The sequence below is a fragment of the Arvicola amphibius genome, chromosome 8, assembly GCF_903992535.2.
Source record: "Arvicola amphibius chromosome 8, mArvAmp1.2, whole genome shotgun sequence".
NCBI classification, from domain to species: Eukaryota; Metazoa; Chordata; class Mammalia; order Rodentia; family Cricetidae; genus Arvicola; species Arvicola amphibius.
This window is the reverse complement of record NC_052054.1, coordinates 77,915,266-77,941,354: the sequence shown is the minus strand read 5'-3', so window position 1 is coordinate 77,941,354 and position 26,089 is coordinate 77,915,266. Positions and strand designations below refer to the sequence as shown.

At 50.1% G+C, this 26,089-nt stretch overlaps 1 protein-coding gene across 1 annotated transcript; it reads right to left on the bottom strand.

The window, feature by feature from the left end:
- Positions 1-10,055: 10,055 nt before the first annotated feature.
- Positions 10,056-13,529, bottom strand: LOC119821870 (interferon lambda-2-like). Its single transcript, XM_042055606.1, is given in 6 exon segments — positions 10,056-10,173; positions 11,871-12,046; positions 12,130-12,216; positions 12,317-12,460; positions 12,673-12,750; positions 13,257-13,529. Coding segments are annotated over 6 exon segments (876 nt in total).
- Between the last annotated feature and the right edge of the window lie 12,560 nt (positions 13,530-26,089).

Genomic DNA, 26,089 nt, shown 5'->3' with positions numbered 1-26,089 from the left:
AGGGTTTCTCTATGTAGCTCTGGCTACCCTGGAACTCACTCTGTAGACCAGGCTGGCTTCAAACTCACAGAGACCTACCTGCCTCTGCTTCTGAGTGCTGAAATTAGAAGTGAGCACCAACACTGCCCCACTATTTTTTTTAATATAAGTGAAAATGTCCAATGTGTTTCATGCATACAGAAAAGCACACAGTCAACCCTGAGCACACCAGGCCGTCAGCAGCCACTGCCCCTGGGAAAGGACAGGTACCCAGTGGAGCCATCTCCTTCAGTCCCTGTGACTTAACCACGGGAGCACATCCTGAGAACTGTGGCATGGGGCTGCGCAAGCTTCACAGATTGCTCACACTGGAAGGTGGTGACTTACCGTGTAATGTCATCTGAGGGGACCATGCCATAGACATAGTCCCTGTAGACAGAAACGTCATTATAATATACACAGCAGGAATTTAGAAAGCTCTTCTTCCTCCTCCTCCTCCTCCTCCTCCTCCTCCTCCTCCTCCTCCTCCTCCTCCTCCTCCTCCTCCTTCTTCTGAGACAGGGTTTCTCTGTAGCTGAGGAGCCTTCCTGAAATTCACTCTGTAAATCAGGCTGGCCTTGAACTACAGAGATCCGCCTGCCTCTGCTCCAGAGTTCTCAGATTAAAGGTGTGCCACCACCACCTCCCAGCATAGCAGGAATTTTAAAATGCGCGTGTCTACAGTGGGTGTGGCTGCTCTCAGAGGGAGACAACTACAACAGGCGGAGAGAGCCACCTGATGTGGGGCCTGGCTATCCAAACCCAGGTTCTCTATACCTGCAGCAGGGCTCTAAACTGCGGAGCCATTGCTTCAGCCTCCCAATTCATATATTGTATTTATTTACTTTGGTTTCTTCCACTTAGAGAGCGATGAGTATATAAATGTGCCCATGTGTGTGTATCATGTGTGTGTTACTAGGCTTTTTGGTATTCAGGATGCAGTTCAGAACTTTATGCATGCTAGATAAGTTCTCTATCACTGAGCCCCACCCAGCCCCTCACTGGGGGATTCTAGGCAGGAGCTCCACCACTGGGTTACTTTACCCCAATTTCAGCCAAATTTTATTGTTTTCTCTCTGCCTGCGGAAGGAACCAGGGTCTTGAGTGTGCTAAGCTGCCTGTGAGCTGCATCCTATCCCAATTCATCAACTGAATTTACAAATCTGGTGAGAATCAAGATGAATCCTTCCACTGCCCTGCTCCATCCCTCCTTGGGCCCCGATCTTCCCTGTGGCCAGCATCCCTACCCACTGGATCCATGCTGGCCACTCAGAAGAGGAGAAGCCCAGATGGCTCCCTTCCTGCGAAAAGGAGAAAGAACTCAAGAGGAAAGAGAAGCAAGCAGTCCTCTACCGAGGAGGCTAAGATCTGCTAAGAAAGAGAAAAGGAGATGGGAGCTACTTTTGCTGTGGTTTCTCAGACTACAGAAGTTACAGACAGACAGACACACACACACACTTAAACCTAAAGTAATAAAATACAGTCTAGAGGTGTACCAACAGCACAGTGCCTGCCTAACCTGTGACAGATCCAAGGTTTAATCCCCAATACCAGCTAAACCAAACCAAAAGAATTGAAACTGGTGGTGTATAACTGTCCTCCAAGCTACTCAGAAGCAGAGGCAGGAGGATTGTGTGTATGTGTACGTGTGTGTACATGTGTGTATGTGTACATATGTGTGTACCTGTGTGTATGTGTACATGTATGTGTGTGAGTGTGTAGGTGTGTAAGTATGGGTGCCTGTGTGTATATGTGTATGTGTGTGTTTGTATGAGTGTATGTTTATCTGTGTGTGTATGTTTACCTGTGTGTGTATGTGTACCTGTGTGTATGTGTATGTGTATGTACCTGTGTGTATGTGTATGTGTGTATGTATAACTGTGTATATGTGTTATGTGTGTATACCTGTGTGTATGTGTACATGTATGTGTGTGAGTGTGTAGGTGTGTGTGTAAGTAAAGGTGCCTATGTGTGTATATGTGTATGCATGTGTGTTTGTATGAGTGTATGTTTACCTGTGTGTATGTGTACATGTGTGTACCTGTGTGTATGTGTATGTTTGTGTGTATATGTGTGTATGTGTTAATTGTGTACTTGTGAGTCCGTGTGTGAGTGTGTGTGTGCATACCCATGCATGTGAATTGTGTTCTGCTATAATTCTCCACCTTATTTTTTGCAACCCAATCTCACACTGAACCTGGAGCTCAACACAACCAGCTCAATGTTTGGTCCATGGTCTTCAGGGAGCTGCCTGTCTCTGCCTCTTCCTCCTACCCCCAGCACTGAGGTCACAGGGAACCTCAAAGCTTTAAATGTGAGCCCTCACCAGGTGGTGGTGGCCTTTTATCCCAGCACTCAGGAGGCAAGGCAGATCTCTGAGAGTTCAAGGCCAGCCTGGTCTACAGAGCTAGTTCCAGGACAGCCAGGACCACACAGAGAAACAAACCTAAATAAATAAATTAATTTAATTAAATAAACTGAAGTCCTCAAGCTTGCACAAGGGACATGCTGCTCACTAAGCCATGTCGCCGGGTCTCACTTTTCATTTCTGAGGCAGGATCCCTACAGCCCAGGCTGCCTTTACTGTGCAGCTAAAACTCTACCTGATCCTCCTGCTTCTGCCTGCTTGTGCTGAGCTTGCAGGAGTGAGCTAGCTAGCTGGATCTCGGTGCCTTCCTGCTGTGCAGCAATGACAGAGGGCATGCGTGCGTGCACGTGCATGTGTGATTATGTGTGTGTGTTCGTGCATGTGTGTATGTGTGTGCGTGTGCACGTGAGTGTGCATGTGTGCGTGTGTGCGCATGCATGCGTGTGCATGTGTGTATGTGTCTGTGTGCGTGTATGTGTGCGTGTGTGCATGTGTGCATATGTGTATGCATGTGTGTGTATGTGTGTGTGCGCGCGTGCACATGTGTGTGCGTGTGTGTGTGCACACAAAGGGAGGGTCTCTCAGCCTCTGCTCCTGTTAGAACTAATTCACTCCCACTCAGCCAGCTTCACCATTCGTGACAGTGACATGCTCGTGATGTAGTCACCTCTTATAGCCCCACCTTTCAATACAGTTGGCGTGACAACTTTCCACGTGAGTTTTGAAAGCACAGCAGGTGACGGCTGTAGGGTTAGGATCTCTCAGGAGGAATGTCACAGACTCGGCTGTCAGCCCATCGTCATTCTTGATGGCTCAGTAGGTTAAAATTTATTTTGGTTGAAAGCAATAGAAACCCACTCAAACTAGCTTTAGTGAGGGGAAGTGTACTATAAGGGAAAGGATGTGAGAGACTCTGACAGAAACATTTTGGCATCGACTTGTAAAGCTGAATATATGCAAGTTCTAGAAGCCAAAAACTACTCTCAGGTGTGTCACAAAGAACCCTCACCCTGGCACAGAAGCCACGGAGACTCCTCTTTGAAGCCGAGGGCGGTGGCAAACACCAGTAATCCTCGCACTTGGAGCACTGGCTGGAGGGTCAGGGGCTCAAGGCCAGGCCGGGCTCCTTGGTGAGTTCAGCAGCTGGAGACAGAGAAAAGGAAAGCAGACAACCCCTCAGCCTCCCAGGCTGAGAAACAACCTGCCTTCTGCCTGGGCCTGGGCCTCGCTATGCAGCCCATGCTGGCCTTAAACTCACGGTCCCCTTGACCCGGAATGCTGGGCTTACAGTGCGTCAACATACCCGCTTAGTCTGGGGGTGGAACCCAGGGCAGCACGCATGCTCAGTATGCCAACTCTGCCACGGAGCAACACGCCAGCCCCCAGAATCTCCATTCTTTGCAAACCACCCAGTCACAATCATGGACATTTGGAAGACAGTTTGAGCCTTTGCCTCAGGCTCGAAACTACGTGAAGTGATGGTGGGAGAACACAGACACACTTGGATGCATCCCTAGAGACCCTAGAGATGTACATAGCAGCTCCCAGGCCAGGAGTGCACAGACTCAGACTGGGGTGACCCACATGCAGCCTCATTCTGCACAGCTCGTCAGCTATGACTGTTCATCCCTGTTACAATCACACACAAGGACAGATCCCATGATGTGGCTATCAGAATCGCTTATGACACTCTCAGCCATTCTGTCCTGTTCCACGTTTCCCTCTCCCCAGTCGCCTGTGTGTGTGTATGCATGTATGTGTGAATGCAAATGTGTATATGTATGCATATGTGCGTGCATGTGTGTATTCATGTGTATGCATGTGTATATGTATGTGTGTATGTATATGTGTACATGCGTATGTATATATGTGTGCATATGTATGTGTGTATGTATGCATGTGCATGTGTGTATATGTGTGTATGTATATGCGTGTCTTTTTCTCTATCTCTCACCACTGCTGTAGAATAGTCCTCAGAACATAATACCTCTCACCATTTTTATCAGAGAAACCGTGGATACTCAGAAGAGACCCTCACGGTCAGGCTTAGTAGGTCACGATTGCTTAGTAGGTAAAAGTGTTTTTTCCCAAGCTTAATGACCTGAGTTGGACCCTGGGATCCACATGGTGGAAGAAGACAACCAACTCACATAATGTAGCTTCTGACCTCCACCCTTTTGTATACTAGCTAAATAAGTTAATATAATAAAAAATTTAAAATAATCCAGGTGATAGTGGCACATGCCTTTAATCCCAGCACTTAGGGGGCAGAGGCAGGCAGATCTCTGTGAGTTTGAGGCCAGCCTGGTCTACAGAGCTAGTTCCAGGACAGCCAGGGTTACACAGACAAACCCTGTCTTGAAAAGCTAACAAAAAAAAATGATCAAGTCAAGCATGGTAACCTTTAATCCCAGCATTCAAGAGGTAGAGGCAGGAGGCTCTTCAAGTATTCCAGGCTAGCCTGATCTACATAGTAAGGTCTAGATCCGTCAGGACTACACAGTAAGAACCCGTCTCAAAATTAATAATTAATTAATCAATTGTAGTTTAAAAGAAATCAGGCCTGTTAATTCTTGACCTTCCCCCATGGAAGAAGAGAGCACAGAGGATCATTAGGCTCTTGCCTGAGACTCCAGCCACCCCTCCCCACATACACATACCCCCATCTCCAGCAGTGTGTGGTCTGCCAAGTGGCCTCATGGTCTTGTCTCAGGAGGCTTTAGAGAGTGTAGAGCACGAAAAGTAACTGAGGGTTCTGTAGCAAGCTTTGCTGCCAGCCACCTGCTAACAGTGACATGGAGACTTCCTTTTAATCATGAAAGCTCAGCCTTAGCTTAGGCTAGCCCCACTGGCTCTTATGACTTGGAGACCCATTTATATCAATCTACGTTTGCCTTGAGGCTTTCCCCTTTCTTCCATTCTGCATGTCTGCTCCATCCACATCTCCTTGGTGCCTGATGCACACCTAGATTCATCTCCTCCTTTCCCTCTGTCCAGGAGTCCCGCCTACGTCTCCTGTCTAAACATTGGCCATTCGACTTCTTATCACACCAACCACAGCAATACATTTTGTTGGTGCCCCATCTTGGGGAGCAGGCATTGTTTCTACCCTGAGGGAACAGTTTTCACAGAGTCCAAAGTCACAAGTATAAACATCTGGGGAGCAGTAGAGACCTGGATCCAGCGACTCTTGAGGAGGGAGGTGGCTCCTGGAATTGCGTACAGCAGTGTCTAAGGTATATGTTTTTGGTCACAGTGGAGCAGGTGGAAAAGTTTAAAGGTGACAGAGGCACCTGGTGGGGGGTGGCTCTAGAGAGGACAAGGCTGGCTCAGGAGCTGTTAGGGCTCAGGGTTTGTAGGCACTGCAGACCCCAGTGTCCTCCCCAGACTCTGGACCTCCTGGAGCCTGTGCAACTAGGAGAAGAGAAGGTGGCTCTGGTGCCTGGAGTGTGGGCTGAGCCAGCGTCTGTCATAGACAATGAAGGTCTCAGCCATGACACAGAGGAAGCTCTAGTGGGGAAAACCATGCACAGTCCTAGAACTCGGCATGGCTGTCATGCAGTGTGGGAAGGGGCCAGTGAAGGTCGGTGCTGGCTTGAATCTGAAATGTGCCCCACAGGCTAACTTTTGAAAGCTTCCTTCCCAGCTGGTGTCACTATTTTGGGGAAACTGGAATCTGCGAGGTGGAGAATGTCACTATGATGAAGCATTTTTATTTATTTTATTTTATGTGTATGAGTGTTTTGCCTGTATGTGCACCATGTGGGTGCAGTGCCCCCAGAAGTCAGAGAGGGTGTCAGGTCCCCTGGAACCACTATTTGTGTGCTGGGAACCAAACCCAAGTCCCCTGTAAGAGCAGCTGGGGCTTCCGGAGGTGGCACCTGCCCCTGGTTCCTGCCTCTCTCTCTCTCCTGGTCTGCGATGTGAACACTCTGGGCTACATGTTGCCACCACCCGGAAATGAGCTGATCTGATATGCTGTCCCTCCACGGGGACTTAAAAACTCTGCATCCGTGGGTCAAATCAAAGCCTTGCTCCTTGAAGTTGTCTCTCTCAGGAACAGTGGTCACACCGACATGACGGTAATGAATACAAGGACGTGGTCCAGAACTGAGTCAACTCCCCCACTCTCCAAGACCTTCGTCGTCTGGGGCAACTCAGCCTGCAAGGCTACAGTCACTTCTACACCTGGGCAAGGAGACAGACAGGATTTCAGGTGAGAACAACAGTTGGGAGAAAAGGCAGAAGGAAAACATCCAGGGACAGGCTAGGAAGACCAGAGGAGAAGACACAACTTGGTCAGCGAGGGAACACGTGACCCAGAGTAGGGGCGAGAAACTGGAAGAAGATGAAGGGGCCAATGAAAGAAGCGGATGAGTGGGCATTAGAAGACAGGCTGGGTCTGACTCCAACACACCCGCAGCTGCTTGGTCCCCGGGGCCCCCGGGAAGAGGCAAAAGCTGCACCCCACAGCAGCCTCTCTTGCTGGAGAGCAGGGTCACAGGTTAGCCCCTGCAGGAGAGGTGAATATTCTGCCATGCGAAAAGTAAGGACTTTAGCCCCTGTAGGAGGGGCCGAGGTTACCCCACACAGGAAGGACGAAGTCAGCTTCAAAATGTCCTGTGTCCCCTGAAGATTCACTCTGCGCTCACCCCACCTATTCCTGGCTCCTGAGCCTCTTCCCCGGGGTGTCTGTCTCTCTGGGTGGTCCAGGGTCTCTCATTAAGAACCTCTGGCTTCATTCTCCTCTTCATCTTCACAGTGTGGAAACCCTCAGCTCTTTCTCGAATCTCAGCGTGTCCTGGGCTCCACCCTGCCAGGTTAGCCAGGCAGAGCTGCAGAGAGGAGAAAAATGGTGTGAGGTCTGTACCCGCCGCCAGGGGGAGCCTCAGGCTCGGGAAGACGGGATCCTGGCAGAGCCTGCTGAACTTCAGAGAAAGGGAAACCAATGCAAACCTCACCAAGGCCCTTGGGAAGGTGGCGTCCACTGCAGGACCAGGCTTGGTACCACCTTGGCTTGAGTCAAAGAGGAGGACGTGAATGCCAGTATGGGAGAGTGTGTTAGGACTTGACATCCCACCTCCTGCCAAAAATGGAAATGGAGGGGGCTTGTTGGACAATGTCTTCTAAGAGTAGGGTACTCAAATAGAGACTCTGCCTAGAGGTGGAAGACCTTCCAGAAATATCATTCTGTTGCCCCCACCAGCTCCATGTTCCCAGGACATGGAAGCCAGCCATGCTTAAGAGCCAGCCTGTGCTCGGCAGAAGGGGACAGGGTGTGAGACAGCATCCCCACTCCCACACCCACCCCGTGGGTAGGACTTCTGACTTACCACCCCCACCCATGGAAGGCAGAAAACCCACCCATATTTCCATTCATTCTAAGTAGGCTTTAAAAGCTGCTTGCATGAGTTCCTTGTGGCTGCTGTAACGACTCACCAGAGACTTAGTAGTTTAAAACTCAGACTTTCCAGCAGGGTGGTGGTGGTGGTGCACACTTTTTACCCCAGCACTCGGGAGGCAGAGGCAGGAGAATCTCTGAGTTCAAGGCCAGCCTGGTCTATACAATGAGTGCCAGAACAGCCAGGGCTACACAGAGAAACCCTGTCACAAAAAAGCCAATAATAGTAATAATAATAATAGCAATAATAATATAATAGTAATAAATAACCAATTAAGCAAACAAAAAACCACCAGACGTCCTGCTGAGAAGAGGCTGGGTCAGCAAAATATAATGGAGCCTTCAAAAAGAAGCGTGTTCTGCCACGCGCTCTATCAGAGATGAACTCTGGGACACCATAAAAGCTAGATAAATCAGGCATAAAAGGGCCAGCACTGTGGTTGCACCCATGTGATGCTCCTGGTGAGGCCAGCTTCACAGAGATGGAGGGAAAGCGACAGCTGCCAGGAAGAAGAAGGGAACTCAGTGCTTAAATGGAAGAAGAATTCAATACATGGTGAAAAGACTTGCTATTCTGTTTTGTTTTTTAAGGATTTATTTTTACTTTATGTGTATGAGAGACTGCATGTTTATAAGTGCATCCTGTGTATTTTATTGCATGTGGAGGCCAGAAGGGGGCACCGGATCCTCTGGTCCAGAATTGGAGTTAGAGACCATTGTGAACACCCGTGTTGGTGCTGGGAACTAAACTCAGGTCCCGTGCAAGAACAGCAGCGCATGCTCAGAACCGCTGAGCCATCTCTCCAGCTTGCTGTTTTGTCTTTAAAAGTAGGGAATAACTGCAGGGCGGTGGTGGCGCACGCCTTTAATCCCAGCACTCGGGAGGCAGAGGCAGGTGGATCTCTGAGTTCGAGGCCAGCCTGGTCTACAAGAGCTAGTTCCAGGACAGGCTCTAGAAACTACAGGGAAACCCTGTCTCAAAAAAACCAAAATAAATAAATAAATAAATAAAAATAAAAATAAATAAAAGTAGGGAATAACTAGGTAGCCCATGCTGGCCTCAAATGCGTGAGTCTCCTGCTTCAGCTTCTTCCAAAGTGCTGAGATTCTAGGTATGAAACACCTCACCCAGGAAGACGTAAAGACTTCTGTGAACCCATTGCAGAACAACGCAGTATGTTTGAGGTCACCAAACTGCACAGTTAATGATAAATATAATGGGGCCAGAGAGACGGCTCAGCGAGTAAAGGCACGCAGCCAACCTGACAGCCTGAGCTCAATCCCTGAGATCCACACGGTGGAGGAAAAAACTGACTCCCCAAAGCTGTCCTCTGATCCCCATTTGTGTGCCACGGCGTGCATGCCCCCCCAGATAAATAATAAGTGTAAAAAGATCCAGTTAATATGGTAGTAATGGCTCTGTGGTTAAGAACACTGGCTGCTCTTGCAGAGCTTCGGAGTTTGGTTCCTAGAGCCCACATAGTATGATCCATAATAACATAATAACTACCTTCACTCCCACTCCAGAAGCTACACATGCATGCACACATGTATAGATGAAAAAATTAATTGTTTTAAGCTAAGCAAAACCAAGAAGAACAACCTGCACTTAGAAGCAGACACCACATGGAGAAAGTAACCTGCACTGGGAATGGGCATCATCTCAAGGCTGCTCTGCTTCAGGGACTGAGGCGCCATCTTCCCTGGCTTCAATCCCTTCCTCCTCTCTGCCCAGTTCCCAGGCTCTCACCTGTGGCTTTCCTCTGAGGCTCTGCATTTATTCTGAGGACAGCAGGACCAGCACCCACACCCTGGGTCACAGCTCCGTGTTCTTGAGACAAGCACATTCATGGTGCTCAGGAGAGGGACTCCTAGGTGCTGCGACTCAGACTCCACACACCTGCCACACTGGGCCCACAGAACACAGCCACCACTGTGCTTGTCCCTGGGTGACCCCGAAGCCTGTCTCACACCATACTGCCTCCTGCCACGCATCTCCGCTCCCTTTCTGCTTCTCAGTTACAGCAGTTATGACAACTGCCTCAATGACGTCTTCTCAGTGTGCAGAGGAGGAAGATGGGAATTAGCACATCATGGGAAAATGTTTTGATCTCTGCACCTGACGAAAACTGGGTTCCCTTGTCCTGTGCGCCCTCAGTGGCACTGGGGAGGATGAGGAGGCTTTGAGAGGAGAGTGGGGTCTCTCTGTGAACAATAGTAATGCACATGTATGCATATGTGTGTTGCACTGGAATCAGAAAACCATTTTCAGGAGTCAGTTTTCTCCTGCCGCCATTCTGAGTCAAGGATCACACTCAGGTCATCACACTTGGTGTCAAGTGCCTTCACCCACAGAGCCATCTGGCCAGCCTGGAAAGGCTGGCTCCTGAAGGAGACATTTTAGAATCAAAATTACAAGGATCAGGGAGATGGCTCAGTGGGTAAAGTGTTTGCCACTCAAGTGTGAGGGCTGGGGCTTGGATCCCTGGAATGCATATAAACACCTGGTGGGATCTGGTGACCTGCCTGTGACCCTGGCACTCAAAGGTGGAGACAGAGGGTCCCCAGGGTAAGCTGTCTATCTGACACAGTGAGCTCTGGCTCAGTGAAGGACCGCACCTCAATAAACAAACTGGAGAGTGATAGGGGAAGACATATAATGGTCACTGACATCCTCCACGTGCGCGTGCGCACACACACGTGCATGCACACCTGCATACATGTGCATGAGCGCAAGTATGAGCACACACACACACGTGCATGCACACCTGCATACATGTGCATGAGCGCAAGCATGAGCACACACACGTGCATAAAACAGGAGAAAACACACCATCACGTGTGAATGACACTCAGGCCTACATCACATGGGACACAAGAGAGGAGGAGTTGGGAGACAGGAGGGGTCCAGGATGCTCCTATTGGAAGACACGTTCAGATGTAACCATTGGTCCATGAGGGCAGTGTTTTCAGTCTACTCTGTAGACAATAGATAAACATGGGGGGGGGGGCTACGGGGGTCTCACGTAGTCCAGGCTGGTGACAAGCTCAAAGAATGGACAAGGATGACTTGAACTGACCCTCCTGCCTCCACCTCCTGGGTGCAGGATTTCAGGCATGGACTATCACCAGTGGACTATGCACATCCTGGTTTACTCTGGTCTCTCTGGTTCAGAGAGGCTGCCTGTGTTAAAGGCCAAGTGGTAGACAGCACACGCTGCAGACATCCATGGTAAGGCTCGTGAGATGCAAGGCTGAGGGCGTGACTCAGAGGGTCAGTCCCTGCCTAGCATGCATGAAGCTGTGAGGTCAAGTCCCAGCACTGCCTAAACCCCGATGTGGCTCATGCCGGTCATCCCAGCAGGCAGGGAATGAGGAGCTCAAGGAAAGCCACAGCTATGCAGTAGGTTTGAGGCCAGCCTGGGCTACAGGGGACTGTGTCATCATGAAGCATTGCCTTTGGAATCAAATGCTGAGTCACCTCTCTGAGCAGTGCACTGACTTCACACAGGTTCCAGAAGAGAAGATGACAGAGTGCAGAGAACTTTATCCACCAGGGCGTCTTTGGTGAAGCGAGAGTGGCTATTGTTAGAGCCCAGCACACTGGTGAACTCCTGCAACCCCAGCGTTCCAGAGGGGAAATGGAACAAACAGGAGTCTGAGGCCATCAGCTATACAGCAACCTGGAGGCAAGCCTAGGCTACCAGAAGCCCTGTTTCAAAAGCCAAAGCAAAAGAGAGCACAGAGAAGCCTGCTGCCAACACCTGGAACCACAGAGATGAGATGCTCCCTGAACAACCCAGGAAGAGCCCAATACAAACGACTTGCTATCGACTCAGATGCAGAAAGCAGTAGCCCAGGCTAGACCACAAGGCTCAAGGCAAGCAGGAGTGTCCCTGGAGAGCTGAAGTGGTGGTTCCTTTGCCATGACAGCCAAAGAAAGACTCGACGCCAAGACTCACACGACACATCACAAGGTCTTTTCTCATCGTGTATTTGCAGATTGTTTACAAAAGTAGAAAAATAGACATTTTGTGGGTCTGAGAACCCACACACATAAATAAATACTTTTTAAAAAGTCACAAAGGGCTATAAATTAAGGTGGGGCTTGTTGAGTCCACACAGTGCAGAATTCCAGCAGCTGGCAGGAGGGTCTGAGCTCTGTCACACTGATCTCACATGGCCACATACTTCAGGTCCCGGATGAGCAGGCGGAAGAGGTTGAAAGTGACAGAGGCCTCCAGGCAGCCGGGGGTCTCCTGAAAGGACAGGGCTGGCTCAGGGGCTGCCGGGGCTCACGGCTCCCAGGCTCTTCAGATCCAGGTCCCCTCTCCAGACTCACCTTCTCCTGGGCCTCCTGGAGCCTGTGCAGCCAGCGGGAGAGGCGGTGACTAGGGGACTTGGGCTCTGCTGTGGGCTGAGGCTGTGTCTGTGGACAGAGGAGGGGACTGTGAGCCTGCTGCTGGGACACAGGGGACGTCCCCGTGGCTGGAGGCACAATGTGGAGGAGCCGGGGACCCAGGACTCACACAGGCCTGCAGCTGGGACTTGATGTGGCGCAGTGTGTGAAGAGGCTGGTGCAGGATGGGGCCCAGGGCTGAGTCAGTCACGTTCTCCAGGACCTCCAGTGTCAGGGCCAGCTCAGCCTGCAGGGCCTTGGGGCGCTCCTGGACCTGAGCAAGGAGGCACGAGAGAGAACACATGAGGGACCCGGGGAGGGGAGGTCAAGGGGGACTGGTCAAGGGGACAGGACGGTGGACAGGGCAAGGGACAGAGAGAGGCAGAGGGCAGGGGACAGATGACGGGTCTGCTGTGGACAGAGACGGGGAGAGCAGAGGCCCAACAGTGGGCTGCTGAGGGCGGGCCGGGTCTAGCCTCAGCTCACCTGCAGCTGCTGTAGGTCCCAGCCCCTGGGGAAGAGGCGGGAGCTGCACTTGACATCTTTCTCGAGCAGCCACTCTTCCTGGAGAGCAAAGACACAGGTTAGCCCAATAGGAGAGTGAAGGTTAGACCACTGCGTTGGGGCAGGGCGGTCACAACAGGAAAGGGAAGTTCACTGCCAGAAAGATGGAGGCTCCTCCGTGGCAGCAGACACTAGACAGTCTCTGCACTAAGAGTGAGAGATAGCCCAGTTTAGGAAGGATGGAGGTCCCTACTGTGGGAGAGTCTGAGGTTAGCTCACTGAAGAGAGGGAGGAAATTAGCCCACCAGAGGACTGTGGGCTTAGACTACTACAGAAAGAGTGGATTATCTGTCCCCATTCAAGAAGGGTGGTGAGTAGGCCCACTGCAGCAGGGGTGGCAGTCAGCACGCTTCAGGAAGGGCTAAGGTTAGCCCACTATAGGAAGAGTTGAAGTCAGCCCACTGCAGGAAGTATGGAGACCACTTTCGTTCCACTTAGCATAAGGGATGAAGCCCAGAAAGGGAGGACTGGAGGCTATCCACACAGGAGGGCACAGGCAGACTCACTATGGCATCCTTGGCCTTCTTGAAGGCCTGCAGCTCTTGCGGGGCCAGAGACTTGAACCGGGAGAGGTGGCATTTTTTTGCATCTGGTGGGAGCCTGGTGGCCCCAGGCACAGGATGAGCGCGGGTTCCCGTCAGCACCGCGGCCAGCAGCAGCAGGAGGAGCAGGCGGCCCCCAGCTGTTTCAGAGTCACAGGAGGACAGAGTGAGGGCTGGAGGACCAGAGCTGTGCGGACACGCCCCCACGCACCGGTCTGGGGCCTCACCTGGCTTCATGCTGCTCTCTGGGGTCTGTGAGGAGTTGGGGATTCGGGTGTGCACTCGAGGCTGTCTCCGGGTTCCTCGGTCTTGCTCGGCGTTTCCGTGTGGCTCTCAACCTGTTGCTGTGTCCTGACTGAGAGTCTTACGTTTTCTGTGCCTTGCCATCCCAGCTCCATGCTTTTAACCTGGCCTCGTGGGCAGCCCCGGCTGATGTAGGAAAAGCGAAAACAAGGCTGGAGATTGACACCAGCCACCAGAGCAGTCCAGACTGGGGAAGCCCGGGGAGCAGGGCGGGGCCAGAGCAGGTGAGACTCCAGCGAAAGAGAAAGTGAGGAGGAAACATCACCTGGGGCAAGGTGAGTCAGGAGAGACCCACAGGGAGCGATAGCTGGTTCAGGATGTGGGCTCCAATCCTGGGTGGGTTCTGTGCCACATCCCTCTCTGGAATGTAGAGAAAACTGAGGTCTAGAGAGAAAATTCTCAATCCTGAGAGGAGAGGCTCTCCATTTTTCTCGTCTGGGTGGCTGTGTAGATGTGACTATGGCCCCTCTAAACTCCACATCGCTCTAGTTTATTTTGAGTTTGATCCTCAGGTTGGCCTGGTACTTCGTTTTCCTGTCGTTTCAGAATGCTGGCATTACAGATGTGAGCCATGTTGGCTCACTCCCAAACTGCTCAAAGAGAAACAACGTGTGACGTGGTGGCACACACCTTTACTCCCAACACTGGGAAAGCAGATGCAGGCAGATCTTTGTGAGTTCAAGGCCATCCTGGTCTATGTAGTGAGTTTCAGGACATAGAGGAGTGTGTAGAGAGACACTGTCTAACAAAGACACACACAACAAACACCGCACAAAAATAAAACCACAACACTTTTGTTGCATTTATTTGTGCTTGTGGAGGTCAGAGGGTACCATTTGGAAATCAGTTCTCTATTTCTACCATGGGGGTTCCCAGGTATCCAACTGGAGTCTGGCAAGCCCTTTGCATGTTGAGCCATCTCTCCCAGCACCCCCAAATTGTTCTGCTTAGGAACAGGGTTGGCCAATCACTTGTTGGGAGGCAGCCTGGCTTGTGAGAAACATCTTCATTTGAAGGCTGGAGAGATGGCTCAGTGGTTCAGAGTACCGATTGTTCTTCCAGAGGACCTGGGTTCAATTCCCAGCACCCACATGACAGCTCACAACTATCTGTAATTCCAGTTCCAGGGGATCTGACGGCCTCTTCTGACCTCCATAGGTCCTGAACACAATAGTGCACAGACTTGTGGGTGAAACATTCGTACACATAAAATAAAAATAAATCTTTAAAACAAAACAAAAAAGTCTTCATTTATTCTCTAAGGATCCATTCGGCCCCTACTTGTGGTAGACACTGTCTGGGGCGTCAGGATAAAGCATTAGAATGGGGACAACCAAAGCCCATGACAACATAAACCACTTCCTCCAGGCTTTTCACCAGCTGTACGGGGCAAGAGTCTGCAGGGTATCTTATGTCGAGTGGCAAAGAAAATAAAACAGGCAGGGTGAGGGGATTCTCACCCTTACTTCCAACACCTGGGAGGCTGAGACAGGTGGGTCTCTGAGTTCAAGGCCAGCTGGGTTTATGGAGTGAGTTCTAGGACAGAGAAATTTTGTCTCACAAAACAAAAACCAAAACCAACCAACAAAACAAAGCCAAAAAAGCCAACAGTGAAAGAGATGAGAGAGAGAAAAGCAGGCCACAGCACGGGTCCGGGAGGTCATGTTCCACCACGGCCTTGCCTGTGGGAACACCATCAGATGGCGAGTCAGAACGGAAGGAGAGAAAGCCCAAAGAGGAAGCTTCTAAGGTAAGATCCAGGCACCCCCTTTGAGGAGCACTTTCATATCCATCCGTCAAGGAGGCTTTGCGTCAACACGGTTTTGAAAAACCAAGGTCGCCTCAAATCGTCTGTGGCCTGCCCACCTTTTCAAGAAAAAGCAACTGCAGAGTCATCACGAGCTGTCCAGACCTGCCCAGGGTCACAGTAAGAGCAGAGCATCACTGTGTTCTCTCTGAGCCACAGAGAGACCTGTGTGCCCCTCGCCTTTGTGTGGCGCTTAACCTGAGAACTGGGGACTCTTGGAGAAGGGAGGTGACGAGTTTTGACAGTTGTCCCCTGCCAACCACCTTCTTTCTTTCCTTCAAGCTACCAGGGAGGGTTCAATAGTTCAATATCCTGGATCAGACCTAGGGTGTGGCTCAGTGCTTGCCAGAAGGCCTGGGGGTGGGGCTGGAAGAAGAAACAAAGATTACAGGAAAATGCATTCCTTTGCGTATTTCTGTGTATCCACAAGACCATTAAGCACCCATCTGGAAGCTTTGTATAAGCACTACTGCAGAGTTTCTAACCCCTTTGCTATGAAATTATTATTTTTAAGTATATTTTATTAATTTTTTGAGAATTTTATACAAAATATTTTAATGATGTTTTACCTCAACTGCCCCCTGACTCCCTTCAGATCCACTCCCCACCTCCTTACTCCCTCCCAATTAGCTCCCCTCTCTCTTGGGGTTTTTGCTTTTGTTTTTCAAGAGAGGGTTTTTCTGTGGTAGCCCTGGATGTTCTGGAACTCAAGACCAGGCTGGCCTTGAACTCAGAGACTTAGAACCCCGGCAGTGGTGGCACACTGTAAGAGGGTCGCTCAAGTCCCACGGCAGGCGTGACCCACAGGTTGAGAATTGCTGTTTTAAAGGGTTCTTTAACAATAAATCCATTTAGCAGAACAGAATGATCAGGTTCACCCCTGGGGCCTGTAGACTCCCAAGTCATGAGTTTTTGGTTTTTTTTTTTTTTTTTTTTCAGGCATGAGTTTCCTCCTGTGGACCGACCTTAAATCCACTCAGAAATGAGTTGGCTTCCACCGTAAAAGCCGTGTTGCTATCTCACTCATGGGTATATTTGCCATTCTGGTCATCATTGTAGCTCACGGGGTTCACAGCTATGTAAGGCTGTTCGTAGCATTACCCAACACAGCCTACACGGAACCTTCCGGGTCCTGGAAAGCTAGTCAACTCCTTCCTGGGCAACGCCAACTCCATTTCTCCATGTGCTCTTCCAGGACATGTGATGTGTTCAGCATGTGGCCTCATCATCAAGCCTGATGGGCAACCAAGAGTAGTGGCAACAGCCTGTGCTGTCTGGGGCTCTTGCTGTGGAATTATAACAACATTTTTCTAGGTGAAGAAACTGAGATTCTAGCTGGGCAGTGGTGGTGGCGTATGATTTTAATCCCAGCACTCGGGAGGCAGAGGCAGGCGGATCTCTGTGAGTTCGAGGTCAGCCTGTTCTACAAGAGGTAGTTTCCAGGACAGGCTCTATAACTACAGCAAAACCCTGTCTTGAAAAAAAAAATCTGAGATTCTTAGGGAAGATGTTTCCTGGATTCATGCTCTAATTAAAATGCAGAGTCAGGGGCTAGAGAGCTGACTCAGCAGCTAAGAGCATTGTATGGTTCTTGCAGAGAACTGGGTTCAAATACCAGTGCCCAGATCAATTAACTCATGACTTCCTGTAACTCAAGCTTCTGGGGACCTGATGCCCCTTCTGGCTTCTGCAGGAATCTGTACACATTTAAATGCATGCACACATTTGTACACAGAAATAAAAATAAAAAGATATATTTTTAAAAGATTTATTTATTTATTATGTATACAGTGTTCTGACGGCATGTATCCCTGCAGGCCAGAAGAGAACACCAAATCTCATTATAGGAGGCTGTGAGCTTCCATGTGGTTGCTGAGAATTAAACTCAGGACCTCTGGAAGAGCAGCCAATGCTCTTAACCCCTGAGCATCTCCCCATCCCTAAAAGATATTTTTTTAAAAGCAGGGTTTGAGTTTGAAACTTTAAAAAATGATTGCACCTCTCGTTAAAAAAATAAATCTTGGGTTGGGCATGCTGGCTCACGCTTTTAATCCCAGCACTCCGAAGACAGAGAAAGGAGGAGATCTCTCTGTGAGTTTGATGCCAGCCTGATCTTCAGAGTAAATTCCAGGACAGCCAAAGATATGCAAAGAAACGCTGTCTCAAAACAAAACAAAACAAAACAACAACAACAACAACAACAAACCGAAAAATAAATAAATCTATAAAACTGGGTGGTGGTGGCACACTCCTATGATCCCAGCACTTAGGAAGCAGAGGCAGGCAAATCTGTGAGTTTGAGTCCAGCCTGGTCTACAGAGTGAGTTACAGCACAGCCTGTAACTCTGTAACAGGCAGATCCCTGTGAGTCAGCTTGGTTTAGAGTTTCAGGACAGCCAGGGCTACACAGAGAACCCTGTCTTGAAAAACAAACAAACAAACAAACAAAGAAAAAATCCTTAGCGTGCATGAAAGAATGATCAAATGATCATATCCAAAGTAAATAATGCAAAGGAAGAGTTGTTTAGCAGCTGCAATGTATTAACACTTAGAGACAGGACAGCAAAACCACAGAGGACACACCAACTCAAACAAAGCGTGTGTAACAGAATCAACGCATGGCTTCAGTGACATTTTACCTTAGGGAGTGGAGCTCCAAGGGTGGGGTCCAGGAATCTCAGATCCACAGAATGCCAAAACAGGTGGTGTGTGTGTGTGTGTGTGTGTGTGTGTGCGCGCGCGCGCGCCATCAGAGAATGTGGAGGACCCACAGGAAACGTCTCCTAACCTCAGAAGTCAGCAGTGGCCCTGGCAGCAGATCTGGTGTCTTTTCCAGTCCCATCCTGGAGCAGCTCTGCCCCCTCATTCCAGTGAAAGTCATCATCTTCCCCTGGGAATTTCGCTCTCTTCTTTGGAGACTGTAGCAGTGCAGGGAAGGGAGGGGTGGCCAGACACAGGAGCCTGAGGGCACCACCAGCCTGAGGTCTTAACAAGCTCAATCAGGAGCGTGAAGATGCTCTTGGGGGCAAACAGGTGAGTCTTGCAGTCATGGATGGAGATGAAAGCATAAAGGTCAAGAGAGCTTTCCCTGGAAATTCCTGGGTGCTCAGCAGTCTATAGCCTTGGTCCACTGGCCCCACTGCACCTGACTGGTGTCATTAGGTCTCCATCCCTGCTCCCCCCTTGCCTGTTCCATAGCCTCCCTCCTCACGGTTTTCTAATCCACACTGTTAGCTGCCATCACAACTTTCTGATTTTTATGCTATCTCTTCCAGAGTCTTGGGGACTTCCTCAGGTGGGACCTGAAGGCTGAACCTGGACTCCTAATTTGCTGGAACATCCCAAACCAAACCCAGCCTTGGAATGGAAATTGGGTCTCCAGCAGGACAGAGGTGCCAGGCAGGCAGGATTGCAAGAGGCAGAGCTGCAGGGCTGAGGGCAGGGCACTCAGGGCAACTGTCCTCAACAGCGGCAGAGTGTCAGGGGTGCCTGGGAAAAGCTCCAGACTGCGGGGATGGGAGGACCAGAGCTGTGGGAATACGTGAGAGTCAAAACGTTGAGGACGGCGCTGCCACCGGTCCCTCCGTGGCAAGGGTCCCTGCGGGGCCAGAAGGAACAGGAGCATGGTCTGCTGCACAATGCAACAGCGTGGCTTCCTCCTCCAGGACAAGCACCAGGTGACTTGGTTCCTCTGATTTTGGAGGAGCTGCAGAGCCCCTGGCCTGGAACAGAGCAGCGGCTGAGAATCACTCCAAGCTCTGCTGGCCAAGGGCAGCACCCCACTTGCAGCCGAGGTAACCAGGTAAGGTGTTCCAGGAGACAGGCACTTGGACTGGATAGGAGACCCCGATGATGGGCAGGGGAGCATCTCCTGCCTGGAGTTTCAGAACCTGAGATAAGAAAAATACCTTCAGGCCACCAGGACACCAACCTCCTGGACCAAGACCCAGGTTCAGGTTGGAAGGTTCCAGTTTTACTAAAAAGCTGTCTCGTGGTACTTAGATAAGCCCAATGCCCTAGGGTCCAGCAACTGGTAATAGAGAAAACCATAGCAACCGGTGTCACCCTGGTGAGGCTCATCACTACAGCCTCCCCCTCCGCCCACTGCAGGATTTGGCCCCATCTTCGCTCCTGTAGAAATCATGGGCATCAGAGAGACCACAGCCAGGGCCCCTGGAAGTCAACCCTCTTCTACTGGGGACACTGAAGAAGAAAGGAGGCTCACAGTTCCAGAAATAGTCACACTCTGGGACTGAGAGACAGCATGGTCTTCCATCGGTGCAGCATCCCACTTCCCCTGCAATGTGCCCTCAGTGCCATGTACTGCAGTCGGGCCTGCCCGCCACTGTTGAGTGATGTGCAGTGTGTGCCCTCAGGGCCTGGTGCTGCAGTCAGGCCTGCCCTCCCCTGTTGGGTAGTGTACAGTGTGCGTCCTCAGGGCCGGGTGCTGCAGTCTGGCCTGCCCTCCCCTGTTGGGTAGTGTCCAGTGTCAGCCTTGGTCACTGATCCCTGGACGGGTTGTGGCAACTTTGTTAGGCCTCCTCAGCTTGGGTAACCTTTTCCAAACAGAACTCCTAGCTGGTCCAGGAGATATGGGATGCCAGCAGTGGGACTCCCAGAGCTAAGTGAGGAACGGACCAGTGCCAGGGATGGATGGGTCCAGCCATCCACTCTGAATGTTTGTCTAGATGCAAGACCCTTCTCCTGCAAGCTGGGGATAGACTGGCCATGCTGTGTCCTCCTCCACTGAGGCTGACACCGGCAGCGGCCTCCCTCCCCAGTGGCAGTCTGCCTGCCTCCCACCTCCTGTCTCCTGTTCCTCAGCCTCCTTGGCCTCTGGGTTACACTTCTGTTGGTCATCCTCTGTGTCTCTCTGTTCTCGAAGCAGACCTTCCTGTCTTCTCACCTTGCCTTTGTTCCTCCATTTCTTCTGTCGGCAGTGAATAAGTGCTCTTGGTTTCCTCTGTCCTCCGTCCCCTGTCCATTGTCCCCTCTCCTTAAGAATTTGTCACCTTTCTTTTTTAAAAATTAAATATGATATGGTTGTGTGGCTTGATGTTCTTGTGGGACTCCTACCAGTGGGAATGGGGGCTGTCTCTGACTCTTTTGCCTGCTTTGGGGACCCTTTTTCTCTTACTGGGTTGCCTCGCCCAGCCTTGACGTGGGGGTTTGTGCTTAGTCTTATTATAACTTGTTACGCCACGTTTGGCTGACATCCCTGGGAGGCCTGCTCTTTCCTGAGAGGAAACAGAAGAGGAGTGGATCTGGGCAGAGGGGAGGTGGGGGGAAGGGGCTGGGGGGAAAGGAAGGAGGGAAAACTGGTCTGGATGTAATATATGAGAGAAGAATTAAAAAAAGAAAACGCTAAACTTGATTTATTGTTGTTGTTTGTGTCTATATGTGCATGTTTGTGGTCATGTGTTAGGCATGTTGTGTGTGTGTAAGACAGAGGACTCCTTTAAGGAGTCACTTCTCTCCTTCCACCTTTGTGTGAGTTCTGGCCATTGAATTCAGGTCACCAGGCTTGAGCTGTCTCCTGATTGCCATGTGTACTTGGTGGCATTCCAAGTACACATACTGACACACTCCATAAGCAGAAAAATGTCATAAAAATTAACTCAAAATATATAAGGGAACTAAACACGAAAGACAAAGGTGGAACGAGACAATGACACAAGGCCGGGCGGTGGTGGCGCACGCCTTTAATCCCCGCACTCGGGAGGCAGAGGCAGGCGGATCTCTGTGAGTTCGAGACCAGCCTGGTCTACAGAGTGAGTTACAGGACAGCCAGGCCTCCACAGAGAAATCCTGTTGCAAAAAAATAAGCCAAAAAATGAAAAAAAAAAGATGACACAAGATATAATAATAGTGAACTTGAGTTTGTTCGTGACTTTTGGATAAAAATTAGCCAGATGTGGCAGTGTGCACCTTTAGTCCCAGTACTCCGGAGGCAGAGGCAAGTGTCTCGTTGTGAGTTTGAGGCCACTCTGGTCTATAAAGAGAGTTCCAGGCCATCAAAGGATATGTAGTGAGACCCTGTCTCAAAGAACAAAGGAGCCCAAACCACAGTGGAAGCAGAGACTAGTGAGATGTGGCTCAGTTTTTGTTTGCTTGTTGTGTTTTATGTTTTGGTTTCTCAAGTCAGGGTTTTACTGTAAAGCTCGGTCCTGGAACTTCTCTGTGGACCAGGATTGCCTCCATTTCATAGAGATCTGCCTACCTCTGCCTGGAGTTAAAGGCGTATGCCACCACCGCCCGGCATGACTCAGTTGTCAGTGCCTGCTGGCATGCAGGAAACCATGGGCTTGGTTCCCAGCATGCCACAGACTAGGTGGGGGTAGCACTGGGAAGGTCGAGCAAGAGAATCAGGAGTTCAAGGTCATCCTTGGCTACATAGCGAAACCAGCCTGGGCTATATGAGGTGCCATGTCAAAAAAGCAAACCAAACAAAAATAAATGTAAAAACTCTTTACTCTGAGAAAGATGTTGTTTTGTTTTGAAACAGGGTCTCTCTATGTAGCCCTGGCTATCCTGGAATTGCTATGTAGACCAGGCTGGCCAAACCATCATGGGAGCAAGGACTAGTGATGTGGCTCAATTTTGTTGCTTTTTGTTTTTTGTTTTTTGTTTTTTGTTTTTTCGAGACAGGGTTTCTCTGTAGCTTTGGAGCCTGTCCTGGAACTAGCTTTTGTAGACCAGGCTGGCCTCAAACTCACAGAGATCCGCCTGCCTCTGCCTCCCGAGTGCTGGGATTAAATGTTTGTTTGCTTTTATTTTGTTTTGTTTTTCCAATACAGGGTTTCATTACGTAGCCCTGTCTGTCCTGGAACTAACTCTGTAGATCAGGCTGGCCTTGAACTCACAGAGATCCACCTGCTTGTGCCTCCTGAGTACTGGGATTAAAGGCATGCGCCACCATGCCCAGTGAGAAAGGTAGTTAGGAGACTGACTCACCTCGCCACTGAGAAGTGAGGCTCCAGGCAAACACAGGCCAGCCCCATGCTAACCACAGACACTAGGCACATCTGCTAGGGTGAGAGGAGGGACAGTGGTGTGGACAGGACACACTCCCCTGACCTCTCTGTTGTAATTTCAAGAACGCCACGAAGTGAAGTCACGCCATGTAACAAGGCTCACATGGGAAGTTTATCGAAAAAGGGGCAGGGAAGGGGGCAGAGAGGGGGCAGAGACTGGTCCCTGGGGACAAGAATGGTGGAAGAGAACAAGAGAGGGAGAGAGAGTGGGAGGGAAAGAGAGAGAGAGGAAGAGAGAAGGGAAGAGAAAGAGGAAACGAGAAAAAGATGGGAGGTGGACAGGTGCATCTTTTATAAGGGAACGTAGGGAATGTGCACAGGACAGGTTCTTAGTGGTTGCAGCGAGGATAAATCCCGTCAGGACCCCAAAGGCCGGCCATACAGATGCCTGAATACTGACACTCCTCTCAGGACCCCAAAGGCCGGCCCTACAGATGCCTGAATACTGACACTCTCCATATTTCCAACATGCTCAGGACCACCCAAGACTTTTGTTTTTTACTGGGTGCAGTTAAGTCATAGGGCCAAGGACAGAGGAGATAAGGTTCTCCTTGCAGAACCCCAAATGATCTGTTCCTCCCCTCCCCACTCCTCCTCCCCAAGTTGAACAATGACACGACCCTGTTCTCCTACCAGTGCCCTTCCCGGCCCCTTGCTGGCACCAGGGTCTTGACTTCACCCCTATCATTTTCTTTTACTGCTACCCCCTTTCAAACTCATCCCCAATTATCCTAAATTGATCAGGCCATCTGCTCCCTGCTGGGTCCTAACCCATGTGCTATAATTAAACCGCGGGAGAACGCAAAGACGTGGGAGAACGCAAAAAACGTAAAAGCCGGGCTACCAAACTGTAGACAGTAAGGATCCAATTCGGAAGACATTGCTCACAGACGGGGGGTGGGGGGGGTGAGGAAAGTACTGGTTACAAATTGTCAAAAATAGATGCACCTCCCCGAGGTGGGATCCAAGACTGAGTGCAGCTGTACGGACTGGAAGCTTTGCTGGAGATGGCATACTCAGGAGCCAATGCTGAAAACCAACACGGAAGCACACTGGGACTCCCCGTGCGCTGGAAAAACTCCTGCGGGTGCGGAGAAGTGAAATACGAGGAGCCATGGTACCCTGGAGTTCTGTGATTATCACGCTTTATCCAGTGAACACAGATTGCTAATTTTATCAGGAAAAGAAGTAGGAGCTTTAATGTTTGAAGTAAAACAGAGATGTTGAAATAGAGACAAACATACATCGGGGTGTTTATATGAAAGAGAGGAGGAGGGTGGATGGATCCACAGGGAGAGATGGACAGGTATAGAGAAGGAGACAAAAAGGGGGTCTATATATACAGGAGCAAAAGAATGAAATAGAGAGAGTTAGAAATAAAGGTTTGGGGGGCCATAGCAGCATTAGAAAAAAATTGTCATCGTTTCCCTTGCTGAAGATGGAACTCAGGGCCTTGCTCCTGCCAGGCAAGCCCTATATTCCTGAGCCGCATCTTCAGCCCCTCAAGACGGGTTAAAACAATTGCTCTACCCCGAGCCACGCCCTCAGCCCCTCACTTTAGCCAGGCGCTCTACCACTGAGCCACACCCCAGCCCCTGACACTTAGAGAAATCTGTGTATACAGGGGAAATCTATTTATGTTTTAGGGGCTCAGTGTTCCGTCTACAGGACTGGCTATGGTGGAACCTCACTTTTGGAAGCTTTCTGGTGATGAGAATATACGATCGGCATGCATGCGATAGGAAGAACTTGGTGGGCAGTGACTTCTATAGAAGAGCTGATTACAGTTACGGTAAAAAGAAAGAACATGGGCTGAGGCAAAGACAGACTCGGGAGAGGAAAACTGGGGTTTGTTATCTGAGGGTTGGGCAGCTGCCACCCTGGCACAGGAAAGTTCTTGCTGATTGAGACCACACAGGGCCTGGAGCCAGAGTTGATAATTTGAAAAGGTAGTTGGGGAAACCGGTTGTGAACGGTTTCTCATCTAGGCCCATAAAAGCAGCCACAGACCATCCAGATACCACTGGCCAAAGCGGGCAGTGCTCCGCACACCACCCAGGGGACAGTGGAGGACAGGCCCTGCTGTAGCAGCAGGCACTGAGTACACAGCGCAGGTGAGGAGGAGAGATGCTGGGCGGGAAGAGGCCGCTAGGGTCCGGGCAGGCTCCTCCCCTCCGTGTGACTATCTCCTCCTTGGTGTGATCATCTCCAGACCATCTGTGGATCCCAGGTCTTAGCCAACCTGAGAGTGTCTCTAGGGGAAGAGGTCTGATCTGCGGGGGCCCTGACCTTGGCCTCTTGTGAGGGCAGAAATGGAACCACATAGTGGTGGAGGTAGGGTTGGGTGTCCTGTGGACATTGAACAGTGGAGGAGTCCATGAAGGTGATACTAGGTGCTAACACCTCTTCCTCTAGCAGTAGCTGGACCCCAGATTTCTGGCAGCTACCATGCCCAGGCCCATTGTTTATTAGAATATTAAATGGTTTACTAAAAGAATCCAGCTGGGCAGTGGTGGTCACACCTTTAATCCCAGCACTCAGGAGGCAGAGACAGGAGGATCTCTGAGTTCAAGGACAGCCTGGTCTATAGAATAAGTGCAAGGACAGCTGGGACCACACAGGGAAACCCTGTCTCAAAAAAACAAAACAAAAAGAATCGGCATTTGCTGATGGCATTTCCACTCAGAGACAAATGACTGAATTTATGATAAAAGGTTTCTAAATGAAGGTAATTGTATGCTTGGCTTCTTCACACAGATTGGTTACGGAGAGAATCAAATCCTAGTGTTTTGAAGCTGGGTGCAAGAGGTTCATGAGTTTGAGTCCAGACTGGGTTACATAATGAATTCCATGTTAACCTGTGCTATCAGAGTTAGCCATGAACTGTTCACATAGATGCATATCTTTTTCTAAATTTGTAAAAGTTATTTAACTTTATTTTATGTGCATTGGTATGAAGGTTTCAGAGTCCCTGGAGCTGGAGTTACAGACAGACAGTTGTGAGCTGTCATGTGGGTGCTGGGTATTGAACCTGGGTCCTCAGGAAGAGCAGCCAGTGCTCTTAACCACTGAACCATCTCTCCAGACCCAGGTGCATATCTTTTAAAATATGCAGAATTCCTGTGAAATTAGCACATGTGAGCATCTTAAGAAGTGGAAAAATTAGGTCTGAGGAGACGGCTCCATGGCTAAAGGCACTAAAGACCTGGACTTGATTCCCAGCATCCACACAATGGCTCACAACCACCTATAGCTTCCAATTCAGGGCTCTCATGCCATCTTCTGGCTGCAAGAGATGCACAAACATGCATGTAGGAATACACTGCCACACAAAGAATTAAAATAGCCAGGCAGTGGTGGCTCACGCATTTACTCCCAGCACTTGGGAGGCAAAGACGTGGGGATCTCTGTGAGTTCGAGGCCAGCCTGGTCTACAGAGCTAGTTCCAGGGTAGAGAAACCCTGTCTTGGAAAACCAATAACTAAATAAATAATAAAATAAATCTTTTTTTTTTTTTAAAAAAAAGCTCCATGATAAATGGTCTTCCTCATCACCTTAGACACACACCTACATTGAGGTCCTGGTCACACCCATATCAAAGCAGATCTTCCTGGGCATATTGGCAGAGGCAGGAGGGACAGAAGCTCAAGGTC